Raw genomic sequence first — 17,577 nt, forward strand, 5'->3', positions numbered from 1 at the left:
TATATATTATAATGAATAAAAGATGATTTCATGATTTTCATTGCTTTTATTGAAATTTGTAATTTTAAATATATTTTAAGGCTTCGATAATGTTTTACATATTAAGGCTAAAAATGGAAAAATTCTTGCTTCTTATTGGACTTGGACTTGTGTAGGCCATATGAATGAATTACTTATATATGTACATATATATCCAGTAAGCCGTATGATATATATATATATTTATATATATATATTGAATCGCAATTAACAAACTTTAACTTTGTGTTGAGCAAACTCTACATTTCTTCTAAGTGTGTGTGTGTGTTGTATTATGAATCGATAACAAGAAGCATTTTGAATTTAGGTACAAAAGCATATGTATTTATTTATATATGTATGTATATATTCGTATTTATATAATAATATATGTTATTTATAAATTTATATGGTATATGCATGATATTATATGGTTAATGAACAGTTCCATAATTTTATTAAGGCCACACAATCAATAGCTTTTCTTAAACAATCAGGAAAATGGGGGAAAGAGAGCTAAAAGGATGTGACGAACGATCTTTTTATTTCAGTTACTTTCGACTTACAATTTAAAGATACACAAACAAAAAGTGTAACGAATAAAAAAAACGAAACAGAACTAAACCAAATCTGATGATGATGCTACCATTAAATCTTAGAATTAACTGTATTAGTAGTTTCTCTTGAGTTATAAATATTATGTTATATATTTATATATATATATTATGGTTTAAGTTAAGCTGACACGACAACTGATGCTCAACGCGGAGAAGATTAGTTTTAGTTTAGTAAAAAGTCTGTAGAATGCTAAAGGCAACGTTAAATACAAATCTTTAGTTACTCGCCAATATTCTATATGTATACATATATATATATATATATATTTGGAGACAATATCTTAATCGCCGTATAAATATATGTAGAGTTAGCTTGTAAAAGAATATATATATATATAGATAGATAGATATATATGTATATATTGTACGATCTGTCGCAATTGATTCTCAACTTTGAGAATCCATCTTCAGCATGTGTGTACATACGCATATGTATATGGATGTACTATACTATATATATATATAACTTGTGTTACTTTGTAGATTATTATAGCTATTGTTCGTAAAATGGACTAATTTCGGTTCACTTTTGCATTTGTTCAGCGGCTTTTCTTCTCAAATTTCTTCTTTTCTTTTTATTTTCTTTGTCTCCTTGCGTCTTAGCCAAGTTGTGTGCTGCTCTGTTTGATGTTGTTGGTCCTTCGTCCTGCCGATCGAGTCTGGATCTCATAAAAATGGATTATTGGTATTGATGGCGCCGCTGGCCTGTGTAAAGAGAGAGAAAAGTTATAATGAAAATTTCAGTAAAATTCAAATTTTCACAAATAAAAAAAAACTTTTAGTAAACAAGAAAACACCCAAAATAAGGATGAAAAACTATGCAAATATAAGGAACTTCAACTAAAAAACATATCAGGCCCAAAAAAATTAAAATTCTACTTTGTTAATTTTGGGAAAAGTTGAATTGCTTGAATTTTTATTGAAATAATTATTTTCAATTTTGATTAAATGTGCTAGTTACGATAAAAATTTGATTTCTTCTTTTTTAAATTTTAATATACACTCCTAGAATCTAAATAAATTTAATACAATGGTAAGACAAAGTGTTATGCTCTCCGCAAAGTTACAAATGAAAAGAATTAGAAATTAATTTTCGGACTTACAAATTAAAGACAAATTAAAATCGCAAAATTATGCCAAAGTGAAATTAGAACAGGTTAAAGATGTTTACTTCCGATTTAATAAAAGAATTTTAATTTATAAATTACTATTTTGTGCACAACTATTTGTGAGTCAGTCAGGACAAAGAGTTTTTGATTTAAAGTTAAGTATTTTCTTATGCATTTATACTAATTTTTGTCGAAATTTGGCATTAATAAAAGAATTTTAATTTATATAATACTATTTTGTGCACAACGATTTGTGAGTCAGTCAGGACAAAGAGTTTTTAATTCAAATTTAAAGTTTAGTTTTTTCTTATGCATTAATCCTAATTTTGGTCGAAACATGTATGGGATATCTTGAGAAATATACTCACTGCAAATGGGTTATTAAAAGCGCTGGACATTCCGCCGGCCAGGACAGGAGCTGGCTGCATGCTGCCAAATCCACAGCCATTGGGCAGCCCCTGCGCGACAGCAAAGCCATTATTATTGAAATTAAAGAAACTGGCATGTGGCCCCGTTGTTGTTGTTGTTGCTGCTGTTTTTGGTTGCATCAACTGTTGGCCAACATTCTGAAGGGGACTGCTGCCATAGCCATTTGGTATAAGCGTCAGCTGACCATAGAGATTCTGCTGTTGTTGTTGATGATGTTGATGATGTGTGCTGTGGTTCTGGTTCTGGTTGTTGTTGTTGTTATTGTTGTTTGCCTGAAAAGGATTCACCACGTGGTTGATGAGCAACTGCTGCTGTTGCTGTTGCTGTTGGTTCTTGAAAGGATTAACAGCTGCTGCAAGTTAGACAGTTAATTAGTTTGCAATTCGTTTCAAGTATTCAAGAAACACTTACCAACACTGCCAAAGGCGTCGGCAATGTGTGTGTTGCTGTGGTTGTTGTTCGTTGGCGTTGGCGCCTCTGTGGCAACTGTGGCAACTGCTTCACTGGCCTTCAACTCACGCAGCTGCTCATCGAGGTCCTTGAGTGCCGCATAGCGATCCGCGCTGGGTGCACTGCCTCCCTTGGGGCTGTTCTTCTGACCCAACGTCGACTGACTGAGCTGACTGCTCTGCAGTGTGGCGCCTGCAAGTTAAAGATTAAAGAATTAATCGGCTTTTTCTTTAAGCAATTAAGCTGCTCAAAATGGTAGCAAGGAATTCAAGTCAAGTCAAACCAACAATGCAACAAAACCAGCAACAACTATATAAACAAAACACAAAACAATAAGAACCAGGGAACGCATGTAAGAACAATAAGATTAAAAGTATTATTTGGATGTTAGAGAAAGTTCTAGATATAGTATCTTCGAAATGACTTATTTCGGAACAGAATACTTTATTATTTTCAATATTTTACTTTAAATTTATTTTATATAAATTATGTTCAACTCTTATTTTGAGCTAAGTAAAATAATAATATACAAATACAAATTTAAAGGCAATTAATATTATAGTTCCTAAAATTAAATTTTTTTAAAATTAAAAAAAATAGCGTTTTCCTGAACAGCATACATTAATATTTTCAATATTTTACTTTAAATTTATTTTATATAAATTATGTTCAACTTTTATTTTGCGCTAAGTAATATAATAATATTTAAATACAAATTTAAAAGAAATTAAAATTTTAGCTCCTAAAATAATCTTTTTTTTTTTTGAATTAAAAAAAATTCTTTTTACAATTTTTCCAAATAAAAATTAGAATTAATTTATTATCTCTAATTTTGTAATTCAAATCAAAAATAAGCATAATTCATTCGCTTATAGATAAGCATATCAAAAATAACCTTGGATTGTCAATTGAAAATAACTTTTATGTGAAAAAGAATTTTTTTTTTCTAAATCTTGTATTAATTTTTCCAAATAAAATTAAAATTTCTGTTTCTAACTTTGTTTTTAGATTACAATATAAACTTAATTTAATAGTGTTAATAAAAAAACAAATATCCAAAAATAAATTATTATTAAAAATGTGTTTTTTTTTAGATAAATTAGTTTGACTCTTTTCTCTTTATAAATATTTAAATACAACATTTTATTTAGAAGTTGTAAAATAAATCTTAATTATTGGTAAATAACTTGTGTATTTAATTTTTATAGTAAACAATTTTTTATATAAAAATAGCATATCTATAATTTTTTCATGTAAGATATAAAAGGATATATGAATAAATGGAATATTTAATTATTTCTAGTTTTTTTGTTATATAAAACAAATTATTTGTGATGAAAATCCAGAAATTTAAATTGTATTTTAAGTATTCCTTTTATTACGGTCCCTGATAAAAGCCAAAAAAAAAAACAAAATCAAGCCAAACGCAACGCAGGAAACTCAAAAGTCAAAGGTCATAAACTTACTCCACGTAAAGAATGGATTGTAATAGGCATTTAAAATATTGCTGTTTGTATCTGTTGCCTCTCTTTCGGTATCTGTATCTGTATCTTTCTCTTTTGCTGTGTGGCAATCCTCGTAGCTGAACAAGGAACTGCGTCGGGATGTGCTCGACGAGCTCTGCAGGATGTAGGGCAGAAATGGATTCGTTGGCGTCAGAGTTGTGCTCAATGCCGCTAAAGAATCATCGCCTGAATCATCGCAGCTTGAACAGAAGGATTTGGCAGACAAAGAGTGGACCGAGCTAGTTTGTTGTGGAATCTTCTCTTCCAATATCTTCGGCTGACTTGACTCATCGCTCCACAGTGTCTGCAAGCAGTATGCTGGCAGTGAAGCCTCCCTTTGTGGCTCATATACATCTGAGATACTTTCAAATGGATCTGGATTGAGAATTGGCATGCTCCAATCGTTCCAAGCTGACAACGTTGGCTTTGATGGGAAATAGCTAGTCGCTGAGGGCAAATAAGGACGATAATTGGCAATCGATAATTCGAATAGAATGCGCTTATCGATTATCATCGATTGTTGTTGTGAATGCGGGAGATTTTCAAATTTTTAAGCGAGAATTGAGAACTGCTCGAAATGCTCAATGATTGCGAGTGCCAAGCGGAATAATTGATTGATTGATTGATTGATTGATTCAGCAATTGATTCTTGTTGCAACAAGTGGCAGACAGTTCAGTGTGTGTGTATTATGGACTTTTAAGGTAAAGAAACTAAGCTAAATCAGGGACCAAAAATTACAATTATAAAATCAATTTTTAACTATATTAAACATTGTGAAAAAATATCTGAACATTTTAGTTTTATTTTTTTTTTAATTTTTATTAAATCTGTATTCTAATAATTTAACTTGTATTTTAATTTAAAAGTCATAAAGTAACAATTTTATTGAAAATATTATAGGTTTAAAATTAAACATAATAACGAATGAATAGTTATTTAGATAAACATTTTGTTATTATAAAAAAATTAAAACATGTGTTACATTCTGACTTTTAAATACAAAATTTTATTTATTTTTCTTTTTCATTAAATTTAAAATTAAATTGTTCTTTAGTTAAAATGAGGGAATTTTTATTTTAAAGCTTATAACAGATATGGTCCCCAAAAATTGCCTAAAATTCGTGTATGAGTATTATATTTTTACTTTTAAATATAAAAAAAGTTTGTTAGATTGAACTAAACAAAAAAAAAACATTTGAAAACAAGAATTATCTTCCAAGCAATAAAAAATATAGCTTTGGTTATTAGATTGAAGATTTTCTTTTTGAAATTGATAACTCTTTGACTTTTAAATAATCTATATGATAATGGAACCGAATTAAACCAAACTTGGTAGGAGTGTACAAAACCAACTTAAAGATATATTCTAACAATTTTGTTAAAATATCTCAAAAAACAAAAAATTGTTTCATACTAAAAGTTGATTTTTGACCGAACGGTTCTATGACAGCTATATGATATTGTCGACCGATTTGAACGAACCTCGGCCAGGATGGACAAAACCAAGTTAAATGCATATTCTATCATTTTGATTAAGATATCTCAAAAAACAAACAATTGTTTCATACTAAGACTTAATTTTCGATTGAGCGTCTCTATTGCAGCTATATGATATAGTAGACCGATTTTAATCAAATTTGGTCAGAATATATATTACCAGCACGGAAGCATATTCTATCAGTTTGGTTTTGATATCTCAACAAACAAAAAAGTTTTCCATACTAAAACTTTATATTCGGTGTATCGTTCCTATGGCGGTATATGATATAGTGGTCCGATCCAAAAAGAAAAAAAAAACTTGTTCTGCGTAAGGTATCCAGGAATCTACTTACCAAGTTTAAAGTCTCTAGTTCTTATGGTATCTGGGATCGACGCGTTCAAACAGACGGACGGACAGACAGACGGACAGACAGGCAGACCGACATGGCTTAATCGACTCGGCTGTTGATCCAGATCCGGAATAAATATACTTGTTACATACATTCTGCCAAACACATGACACCCTTCTTTTTTTTTCCATTTTCAATGGGCTCAAGGTATAAAAATTAAGTTTAATGGTTAACTTGCAATTTTTAAAAAAAATTTAAAACCAAATTTATTTGCCAAGCAAAGAATTAAAAATGAATTTTAAAAATTAGATTGAAAACTTGTATATTGACAACAGTAAAGATTGCTGAGCAAAAACATAGAGTGTCGAGGGGGACGAGGAGATTATAAACTTGATAATTATCAACTCACCTGCAACTCCATTGTAGATGGGCGCGTGCTCGAAATCCGCAAAATTCTCTGAGCTGTTTCCATTGAGCAAATGTTGCTGCTGCTGTTGTTGTTGCTGGAGATGTGCCGCTCTAAGGGGCTGAACTTTGGCATAACCATTGCTGGAGCCAACGGAACTGGCCGAGGAGACAGCCGGCGAGCCAGTGGAACGCGCCGAGGTGGCATCAAAAATGTTGGCGCTGCCAAAGTCGGCCACAAAATCGGAGTCACCAGCGAATCCATTGCTGGCACAGCTGCTCGTATCTGAAAGGGCGCCCGTGGAAGTGGAGCCGGCGCTGTTGAGGCTGCTCAAACCCAAACCCATACCCATACCCAGTCCGTTGAACGCATCATGATGCGAGTGCTGATTTAGATTCTGATTGTGATGATGATGATGCTGTGGACGACTGATGGCCGTTGTGCTGGATGCCGTCTTGGCCAGACCATTGGCTGCTGTGCGCTGTTGAGTCGGAGGTGTTAGATGAATGCTGGCATAACCATTGCACTGCGAGATGACAGTGTGGCCAGTGTGACCATTGTAGCCATTGTGTGCATTATCATTATTATTATTATTATTATTGTTGGACGACGTTGTTTGCTTCAGATTGACGGCATTGGCCAGCGATTTTAATGGACTTGCCGGCTCCAGATAATACCGCTTCCTCTCATACTTATCAATCATGAGCTCACGTTGATCCTGCTGCGGTGTGGCCCGTTTCGGATCCCACAATCCCAGCCACGTCTTTGCACACAGCTCGTTGCCGTGCGCCTGGAGAAAGTCCAGCTCTTCCTGTGTGAAAGTGGCCATCGATATGGATTTCACTCGATGTGGTGGCGTCAGGCCGCGTCTAAAATACAACAACAACAAAAAGAGAACACAAATCCGGTTAGAAGCAGTTTGACCAAGTAACAACATATTTATATATTTAAATATAATAAACTAAAATATTATTTTAGTTTGACCAAGTAATAACGTATTTTTATTTAAATATAGTTAACTTATTTGTGAAATCAGGTTTCTGTTTATTATTATTGGTATTTGTTATAATACATTTCCAACAACATAATTTAGGTTTTGTTGTAAGTAAAATATAAGTTATCAGAGATTTTTCTTCGATTTTTATATAAAAAACAGTTTGTCCAATTAATAACGTGTTTTTATTTAATATTAATTATAATTATTGAAAAAAATGTAGTAGGAAATTATTTTATTACAAAGCATTTTATTTTTTTGAATTTTATTCCAACAACATAATTTTATTAATTCAAATATAAATGAGATGAGAATTATGTGTTGATTTCTATCAAAAATTAAATATATAAATTTTTATCCAAATAAAAGGTATAAGATAATTATTAAATGTTATTTATAATCTTAAATATCATTTAAAATATTTTTATTGTTTGAATTTTTATTGACATTTTTTTTTAATACTTTGGAAATAAAATTCTATAAAATAAAAAATATTTTACTCTACATATTTTGTCATTTTTTGATATTTTATATTCCTGATTTATTATCAAAAAATATACTTTTTTTTTTAAATTTAAGTAAGCTAATTATTAAAAACTATTGAAATTTAATTTTAATCTATAAATATTTAGTTTATAGCTACAAATAAAAAGATGAGTCTTTGTTGACTTTATTAAGATTGAGTTTAAATTTAAGAAATAAATAATTAAGAACCAAATTTAATAATAATTAAAAATGAACTTTAAAGTTGTATCATAAACATTCCGCAATATTAGTTATAACTAAATTTTCACATTATTCCAGATAATTTGTTTCACGTATGAAAACTCTTACTACAATAATTCATATTGTCGATTCCTGTTACTAACAGTTAACAAACAGGTGGGTTAATTGATACCCAGTCGACGTCAACACTTCAATCGGGTCAGAGTGACCCGCTAAATGGGCATTCAATTTCAGTAAATTGCACAAATTAATTATCGGCCTTGGTGCCGAGTGCAATTAGACCACGCCAAGTGGAAGGAGAAGCATAAAAACAACAAATAAAAGCAATAGAAAAACGAAAACCATAAATGAAAACTCAAAGCGAAAACCGGCAACAGTGAATTTGCCTCGTCGTCTCTAGAAGCTAATTTCTGTTTTTCACGAATTTCCCAAACGAAACGGGCACAACAGCAACATCATATGTGGCATATACAAATACATACATATAATAGCCATGTTTTTGTATTTGTATCTACATATGTATATTGAAGAAACTGGACGTTTCACATGAACGCTTCAGTGGCTCACAGCGCCAATTCGTTATGGCAAACGAGACGAGACGAGACGAGACGAGACAAAACAAGAAGAAATGTGGAGGAAGGAAGGAGGAAGTGGTGAAGCGAGGAAGGAGGTGGACACAGCTGGGAAACGGGGGCGAAAAGCGAGAGCTTGGATCACATTTTTCGCATAATTCTAATGCCAAGCAAAATGACGAAGATGCTAAAGATAATAAAATCAAGTACATACACGTATGTATACAATTTTCAGTCGAGTTGAAGTTTCTGAAAAAAATTGTCAGTGATGGCAAAAAATAAATACATTTTCCAATTTTAATGCAGAATCAAAATAGAGACCAAATAATGATAAATTTGACATTCCGCAAGAAAATCGGTTGAGTTTTGACAAAGTTATGACAATGTGAAAATTAAGATATTGTCTGCAGTGCAGGTACAGGATTGATAAGGAAAAAAATTGACAGTGATATCAAACAAATTATTATTTCAAATTCGATGCAGAATGAAAAAAAAGGCCAAATACTGAAAAAATTGATATTTCGCATGGAAATCGATAAATATTTGACAAAGTTATGACAGTTTAAAGTTTAATATATAGTGTGTATTGTTAGGGTTAAGGATTAGGTACGGAAAAATGAAACATTTTTGTCCAATTGAATTGAAGTTTTCCAATTTTGATGCAGAATCAAAATAGAGCCGAAATAGTGATCCAAATTATATTCAGCAAGGAAAGCGGTGAAGGTTTGAAAAAGTTATGACAATGTGAAAATTAAGATAGTGTCTGGAGTGCAGGTTCATGACCAGGTATGGAAAAAATTGACAGTGATGTAAAAAAAACTAATATTTCAAATTTGATGCAGTATGAAAATAGAGGCCAAATAATGATAAAATTGATATTCCGCAAGGAAATCGGTTGAGTTTTGACAAAGTTATGACAATGTGAAAATTAAGATAGTGTCTGGAGTGAAGGTTTAGGATTGATATGGCAAAAAATTGACAGTGATGTCAAAAAAAAATTAATATTTCAAATTCGATGCAGAATGAAAATAGAGACCAAATGATAACAAAATTGATATTCCGCAAGGAAATCGGTTAAGATTTGACAAAATTATGAGATCTTGAATATTAAGATAAAGTTTCTTGGGTCAGGGTTAAGGAATACGGAAAAACTTGACAGTAATGTCAAAAAAATTAAATTTTAAATTTTTGATGCAGAATAAAAAAAAAAGGACAACAGATGATAAATTTGACATTCCGCAAATAAATCGTTTGAGATTTGTTAAAGTTATGACAATTTGAAGTTTTGTGAAAAGTGCCAAGGGAAAACTACGGAAAAAGTGGACAGTGATCGAAAAAAAGTTCAATTTTTCCTCAGCATAAATGTAGAATCAAGTTAATTTTTACATGATTACTAAACGCTTATTTTCTAAATAATAAACTTGTTTAAATGCTATACTCAGCAGATGTCACTTAGCCAAAGTGCATTGTCTGCAACTCTAATTCAATTTTAGTTTCAATTTAAATTAATGCCCTTTCGCAGGCTGTGCACATTGTCAAAGGGAACGCATCCTACGCTGGACTCACAAGTGATTCAATTAATGAGTGCACTTTGTGCTGCAAAAACTCGATTAGTGTAGACCTTAAGTGGTTTTGGAATAATGCAGTTACGATTCAATTTTGCTGGCATTTCCGTTAGCGAAAAAAATGAGAAGAAAAGTCGAGCGGAAATCAGGCAACAAAATGGAAATCAGTTAGTAATTTAGTTTGTTTGGGCCAAGTGGTTGTTAGTTAGTTTGTTGCCATCTTGTCAGCTGCTCTAAGTGTGTGTGTGTTAGTGTGTGTATCTGTGTGTGTTGCAAGCATGCACACGCACTTTGTTAGCTGCAACCAAGTGCAGCTATTTTTGTAACTCGAGTGAAAAAAAAGTGAAAGTTGCCCCTCCACAAACACACAACAACACAATATGCCACGCCCACCGTTTACAGCAAACATTTGAATCGCGTCGTGTTGTCGCTGACAGTGGCTTTTTAGACCCGGTAGCTTAAAAGTTACAAGGGGCTAATTTTTTGTGGCAATGTTAAATGTAAGCAGGCCTATAAAGTATAGTGCATACAGTATGTCAAGCAGCTTTTTAACAAATAAAAAAATTCTTAGAATCATAAATAGCTTTAAATAAATTAGGAACTATATTAAAAAAAAAAAACAACATATATATATACTTTTTTTTAAATTTGTCAAAACAGTTAGTTGACTAACTGTATATTTTTGCACAGCATGGCTCAAAAGTTATTTAAGAAAGATTAACGCACAAATCTTTTGACAAACTCAATGGACCCTTTCCATTATTAAGTACAGGATTAAAATAAATAAATAGTATCATAGGTTTTTTTAAGGCTATAATGTGGCTTTTAAAACACATATTTTTTTCGTGTGTTTTTGATCTGTTAATTTTGAGGTCTATCGTTCAGAGGAGCTCAACATGCATACAAAAAAAGGTACAGGGTAGTAATTTAAATCTAAACTTCACATCAAGTTTTAGATTGGTTTATAAACATCTCCAAAGAAAGCAACGTATTGTCGATTTATTGAAAAATTATATAGATGCATGGATTCAAAGATTTACCAGACAAAAAATTCAATTAGAAAATTCAAAGTAGAATTTAGTTCTATAGACTTTGGTTTATTTATGTATATGTCAAATTCAATATAAAATGCAATGAATTCAGTTAAATCTTTGCTTTGTTTTTGTTGCTTGGAAAAATTTGAAAGATAGGAAACAAAATCAAAAATCTTAATTAAGTCTAACAGATATTTTTTATGATAATCGATGTATTTTATTCGTTTTATCGACACAAAAACATCGAATTTAAGTAGTTAAAAATCATGGAAGTTGAGAATTTATTACACTACAGGGTCTGTCACAGTCGTGTGCTCTTAGACTTTAGTTTTTTCTTGCTAGTTTAAATTGCGTCTTTCAGTTGTAGTTTTGTTAATGCGCTAATTGGAATGGCAAGACGATGTGAGGTAGGTGGAGTAAATGCTAATAGCAGAGGGACCCCAAAGGTCTGCCACTTGTTACTAATTGAGAGACAAGAGTGAGAGAAGCGAGAGAGGCGAGAGAGTCACTTTACTAGCATTAAAAATTAAAGTGTGTCATCTGTTTGACAAGTCAGAGAGTCAATAACAGGCCAGTTTATTAGAGACCTGAGAATCAAGCTCAATGGAGAGCAACTGCAATATATTTAGTTGTGGTTCAGTGCACAGTCCACATTTAAAAAAAACACAATCCACAATCCACAGTCCACATCCGAGTCATTTCTGGAAAACCCGTAGAGTTAAAAAAAAAAGGTTCAGTTGAAACTGCAAAAGCATCAAACAGCTGTCGGTGTTTCCAAATCAACGCCACATCTTTCGTACTAGGCACAAGTGGATACAAAATTAAAACAAACACAATGCCAACACACACACACACACATTCATAAATACTTACACACATATAGATAAAGCTTAGTTGTTGTTTTTTGTTGCTTTGCCACAAAGTGCAAAACTTGTTTTTTGCGCACTCAGCGTAAAAAAGGCAAAAAAAAAGAGAAAAAAACTACAAAACAAAACAAAAGTCGTCGTTGGGTTGCGGCAAAATAACAAAAACAACAACTCAAAGCGGCAGCAACAAATTTAGCGAAATATTATGCATAGCCAACAGATACAGATACTTTTACACTACGAGCCAACGCAAAAAAAAACAAGTAAATTTGCACTCGTAGAATGTTAATGGACAAAAGATACCCTCTTGAAAAGGACAGCTGCAAATTTTGCATATTTTAACTAGTGTTATTCATTTTAATTCTATATTTAATATTTATAAAATTAAAATTTTTAAATTTATTTTGAAATGCAAATCTATAATTTATAAAGTCTTTTTTATAATTATATAATAAATTTTTTTAATTAACTAAATTTTTTTTTTTGCATCGCCTGTTAATGCTTGACATTAAGTAAATTAAATAAATCATAGTAATTAAATAGACAATCAAAATCAAAAGTTATTCTTTAAAATGTAAGCTGTCAATTTTTATTTATTTATTTATTTATGCACGACTAAAATCAGTCGGCAAAGAAAAAATTACCAAGTATAAAAATTAAGTTAAAGATTACAAATACAAATAAAATTAAGTATAAATCATGAACTGTATAGAAAAAAATTAAAGTTGGTTAACTGAAGAAACGTGGTGATAAAAAGTGGATATAATCTGTAGATTTTTGAATTCGCACAGATTTTCTTAACTTTAAATCTAATTGCAAATTTGAATATTTTACTCTACTTTAAATTGTCAATTATTATAATTTCTATGTTTTTAAAATAAATTTCCGATTTTTTCAAGCTAACAAATAATTACTATTAAATAATGCTGAGATTTATCTCCAACTCTATTGTTTTATTATTTTTATTTTAGTAACGTAATTTATATTTTATAATGCTAAGATTTATCTCCAACTCTATTGTATTCAAGTTTTATTATTTTTATTTTTAGCAACGAAATTTATATTTAAGCTTGATGTTGATGCTGTAACTAAAAATATAAATAAAGTGTTGTTTCTATATTCATTCTCTATTTGAATATACCCTTCTTGAATAACCCTAGATTTGTAGGGTATACAAACAAAGGCATAGCACACTCAGACCTACCACATGACGTTTGACGCTGACGCTGACTTCTAGCGTTGGTGTCAAGAAATATTGTGCAAAGGAAGCCACAACAGCCACAAGAACCAACCAAGTTGGCATTATCATAATAAACAACAAATACAATTACAACAATAAGCAGAATACCTACAAGACAGTAAGAGAGAGATAAAGAGAGAGAGAGAGAGAGAGAGAGAAAGATGTTCCAATTGAATTTCTGACTCGACTCGTGTGTAAACGCAACCATCGGAAAATATTTAAACATTTATGTTTATTTATTCACTTCAGCGAAATTCCAATGAGTCACTTCAAAACAGAAAGAGAGAGGGAAAAAAAGCGGCCACCGACAACTGATAACAACACTAAGAAATGTCAATTAGTCAATTATGAACAAACAAAAAACAACCAAAGGCAAAGACCTCAAAACTTCCCTTGCCTCCTCTGAATATCTATAAAGCGAACCGAGCGACAGCTGTGGCATGTTTAAAAGCAAATATTTCAATGTAACTTCTGGTTTTTCTCACAGTCTAAACGCTGTTGTATTATCCAGAAATCCAATTACCTCTGCAAAACTTTAAGCTATTGTATTTACCATGCACCTTTCTCTTATATTTAAACCTCTGTTAAGGAAACTAAATTTTCAACAGCTGCTTTCATTTATAATTGAACTCAATGGATTTTTAAAATATTTTCAAGATTAAACTATATATCCATTTCAATTATAGCGATCTTATCGGTAATTTGTTTGCTCACGTTTTATACGTTGAAATTTGTAAATAGGTATTGAATTCCCCACAGAATAATAAAGTGTGTAGAACATTTGTTTCCATGTTCAATGTTTAAGTGTATTATGTAAACGATAAGATTTTTTATTAAAATAGAAATAATCAAACTAGGTATATTTAATGATTTTTATTTAAATTTAATAAAAAATCTATCGGGATAAACAATATTACTTAATGGTAGTAATTTCGTTATTTTTTAAAAAACAACTTTTATTTTTGTCTCCAATAAAGTATTAAAAAAATTTTAAATATTACTAAAATATTTTTGAAAATCCAAGAATATAAGTAAATTTTTATAAAAATATTTTTAATACAAATGTAAATTTTTATAAAAATATTTTTAATACAAATGGAACTTACAAAAATTAGCAAAGATATCAAAAATGTTGTAGTGTTGTGTTTTTTTTGTTAACAAATATTTTGGTATATGCATTCAATTTTTAATCTCAAAATATATTATAAAATGTTTTAATATAAACATTGAAAATAAAAATTATTTTAATATTTTCAAATAAAAACGAAATATTTATTATTTAATTTATTTTGTTTGAGGGATGCAGATAGTAGCTTAAATTAATATCACACACAAATTACTTTTTAGGTTTAATTTCTTTTACAATCATAGCTATTGTTTGCAATCTCTGGCTAAAAATAATATTGAAAATCCATCTTAAAGTCGGTTGTAATGCCACAAATTGTTAAGGTCTGTCACTGAACACATGAAATGTGGAATTTGTATTGTGTTGAAGCTCTAAACACTTTAAGCTCATTTGCCAAGTATTTGCTGCTTTTTGAAGGAGTCTCAAGGTCGTGCAAACACTTTAACTTCAATTGTGCTGAGTTGGCTAAAAGCTGTACAAACTTACTGAGGAGTTTTTGGTGTTGTTGACGATATTTGTCTGTTTAGATTTGTTGGTTGTGCGTTGTGTTCTTCGTTCCGTCGACTGATCGGTGTGACGAGCTCAGATCAGAGCTTGGACTTCAACTGCCTTCACAGAGAGAAACACACATAAAATGTGGGGAAACATATGAAATGCGTTGCAAGTAATTCATTTTGCATTGGCAAATATGTATTTGCGTTTTGCATTGGCGATAAGTCTCATCATTCTTTTTTTTTTTTTTTTGCTCCGATTGAAACATTAATTCACGGAAATTAATTCCAAAATTAAAACCATTGAATTTGCCTCAAAGATAGGTCGCCACAGTGATGAGCGACGTTGACAACATAGCAAAGTCTTCAAGAAATTCAAATTTTTCAGATTATAATATAATAATTACTTTCAACACTTAGACAGGTTTTTTTTGCTTTAATTTTATTTTCCTAGACTTTTTAACTCTATACAATTATTTATTTCAAAGATTAAAACCTTTTTAAAGAATCTAATTTGAGATATTGATATATTTGTTAAAATTTGAGTAGAATATTAATTTGTTATTTGTTTATATTATTTTTATTTATCAAAATCAAACTAAAATAAAAGTTTGGAAAAATTATATTTATTATTGATCTAATTGGGTTTTTCTGGGTTTTCCCCAATCCATGTAACAAATGTTGGATAATTTAATTATTTAAAAAAAAATTTTTTTGGTTTTTTTTTTATCCTTTTTAATTTTAAATTTTATTTTAACATAATTTTATTATTATTTGTATATAAATAGTCGACTCAAGAATATACATTTAAATTAAAAATTAAAATTTAAAAAAATTACAAAATAAATTATATTACATATTGATTGAAAATGTAAAATTTGTAGCTAAATTTAATGAAAGTCAGTTAGCTTAAATACAAATTTATATTTATTTAAAAAAAAGAAAATAAAATTATAAATATACAAATATTAATTAGTTAAAACAAAAATATAAACTTCATTATGTTTTCTATTCAAAATCATCGGAATAACTATATAGTCGACATCAGTGTGTCGACTATAAATAATAAAAAAGGCAACGCTACATGGCACAACACTGGTCACGACCATTTTTGGAGGCGTAAGTGTCACGTGCAGATGAGTTGCAGCTAAAAGTTCAGATACATTTGGTTTAATTGAAAGACAAAAGTCATTGCATCGCTTTTGTTTTTGAGAGCTTATTAACTCAACCGTTAACAGTCTTTTCTGTATTTATTTTCCTGTTTTTGTTTTTGTTTTTTTGCAGACAACAAAAGATGATCGATGAGGAAGATGGAGACGCCTCAATAACAGCTGCGGACACCGCCTTTTCTGACCTCAAATGTTGAAGTTCAATAACATGCACACTGAGTCAACAAAGTCTCTGTCTGATTCATTCCACTAAGTGTAGAGAGAGTGTCACCTAGTGAAGAAATTTTTTGTTTCTATAAAAACCGTCATGTTGCAATCGAGGCAATATCTATATATATATCCAAAAAGTTTCAGTTTCAGCCGCAGTCAAGTGACACACAAGGCGACAATTCTCCAACAAATTGAGAATTGAGTGATTCCAAGTGTGATATGTGTCATACATATGTAAATAAATATATTTATGTACTTGAATGCATGTGCTACACAACAAGCATTTATTTCTGTATGTGTTGCATCTGTGTCTGTAATCGCCTTGTAAATCAACTAAAATTGCGCCTAACTTGGAAACGGCGTCATTATTGTTGCCTAGACCCTGTAAAACTTATCATCGAAATGGCGTATTAAACTCATGTTTTGTCATCGCAGTGAGTAACATGCAACGCAATTAAGAATTATGAGTTCAAAAAAATTAAACTTGAAAATATTATCTGGATTTATGCTAAAATTTTAAGAATACTATTTTTTATATGGGGCATTCTGGAAATAGTATATACTTATATTTTAAATTCTTATTCTATAAATTAGTTATAGTTTTCCGGTTTTTAATCTAAATTAAAAAAAAAAATTATAAATACGCTTTTTCTCAATCTTTTAATTTATTTATAGTAAAAGTGGAAATCTCAGAAAAACAAAAAATACAAAAAACAAACACTTTTTTTTAAACTGTTATTAGAAAATTTAGGAATCTAAGATTTTATGCTTTTTAAAATATAATTTAATTTTAGTTATTCCGTAATCTTTTTTTCCTTCTTATTTTTTTTTTATAAAAATTAATAAACAGTTTTTACTTATAACATTTCTTTAATAAATTTCAAAATTATAATCGTTACGGCCTGTGCTCACAGGGTATAGCATAGTCAAGTACTCGTAATATTAACTTAAGATGAGCCTTAAGATTATGACTCTGACGCCAACTGACTGTAAAGATCATTTCCATCGTTTTCCCCAAGACACGTAACTGGCGAGCAATAAAACAAAATGGATGAACTCGTAGTAATAATATAATTGTGGAGCACGTACACAATTGGTAGAGTATTGACTCGTCAGCCAACCAAAGAGTAGACTACATTTCAAGGCTACCCAACGAGATAATATAAGCAAGTGACGAGTACCGGAAATATTTGCTAAAATATCTTTAGAAATGTGCAATC

At 30.5% G+C, this 17,577-nt stretch overlaps 1 protein-coding gene across 2 annotated transcripts in view; it reads right to left on the minus strand.

The window, feature by feature from the left end:
- Positions 1 to 796: 796 nt before the first annotated feature.
- Positions 797 to 17,577, minus strand: part of LOC117781169 (arf-GAP domain and FG repeat-containing protein 1) — a 28,031-nt gene continuing 11,250 nt past the window's right edge. Inside the window, exons 2-5 of one of the 2 annotated variants that reach the window (XM_034617914.1) lie at positions 6,368 to 7,233; positions 2,585 to 2,815; positions 2,113 to 2,522; positions 797 to 1,340 (exon numbers count right to left, since the gene is read on the minus strand). In XM_034617914.1, coding sequence (XP_034473805.1) covers positions 1,302 to 1,340; positions 2,113 to 2,522; positions 2,585 to 2,815; positions 6,368 to 7,233 — 1,546 coding nt within the window. In that variant the 3' untranslated portion in view covers positions 797 to 1,301. Of the gene's footprint in view, positions 1,341 to 2,112; positions 2,526 to 2,584; positions 2,816 to 6,367; positions 7,234 to 17,577 lie in introns of both variants that reach the window. The other variant, XM_034617913.1, reaches the window with a different exon arrangement.

This window comes from Drosophila innubila (genome assembly GCF_004354385.1).
Source record: "Drosophila innubila isolate TH190305 chromosome 2L unlocalized genomic scaffold, UK_Dinn_1.0 4_B_2L, whole genome shotgun sequence".
Classification (NCBI taxonomy): domain Eukaryota; kingdom Metazoa; phylum Arthropoda; class Insecta; order Diptera; family Drosophilidae; genus Drosophila; species Drosophila innubila.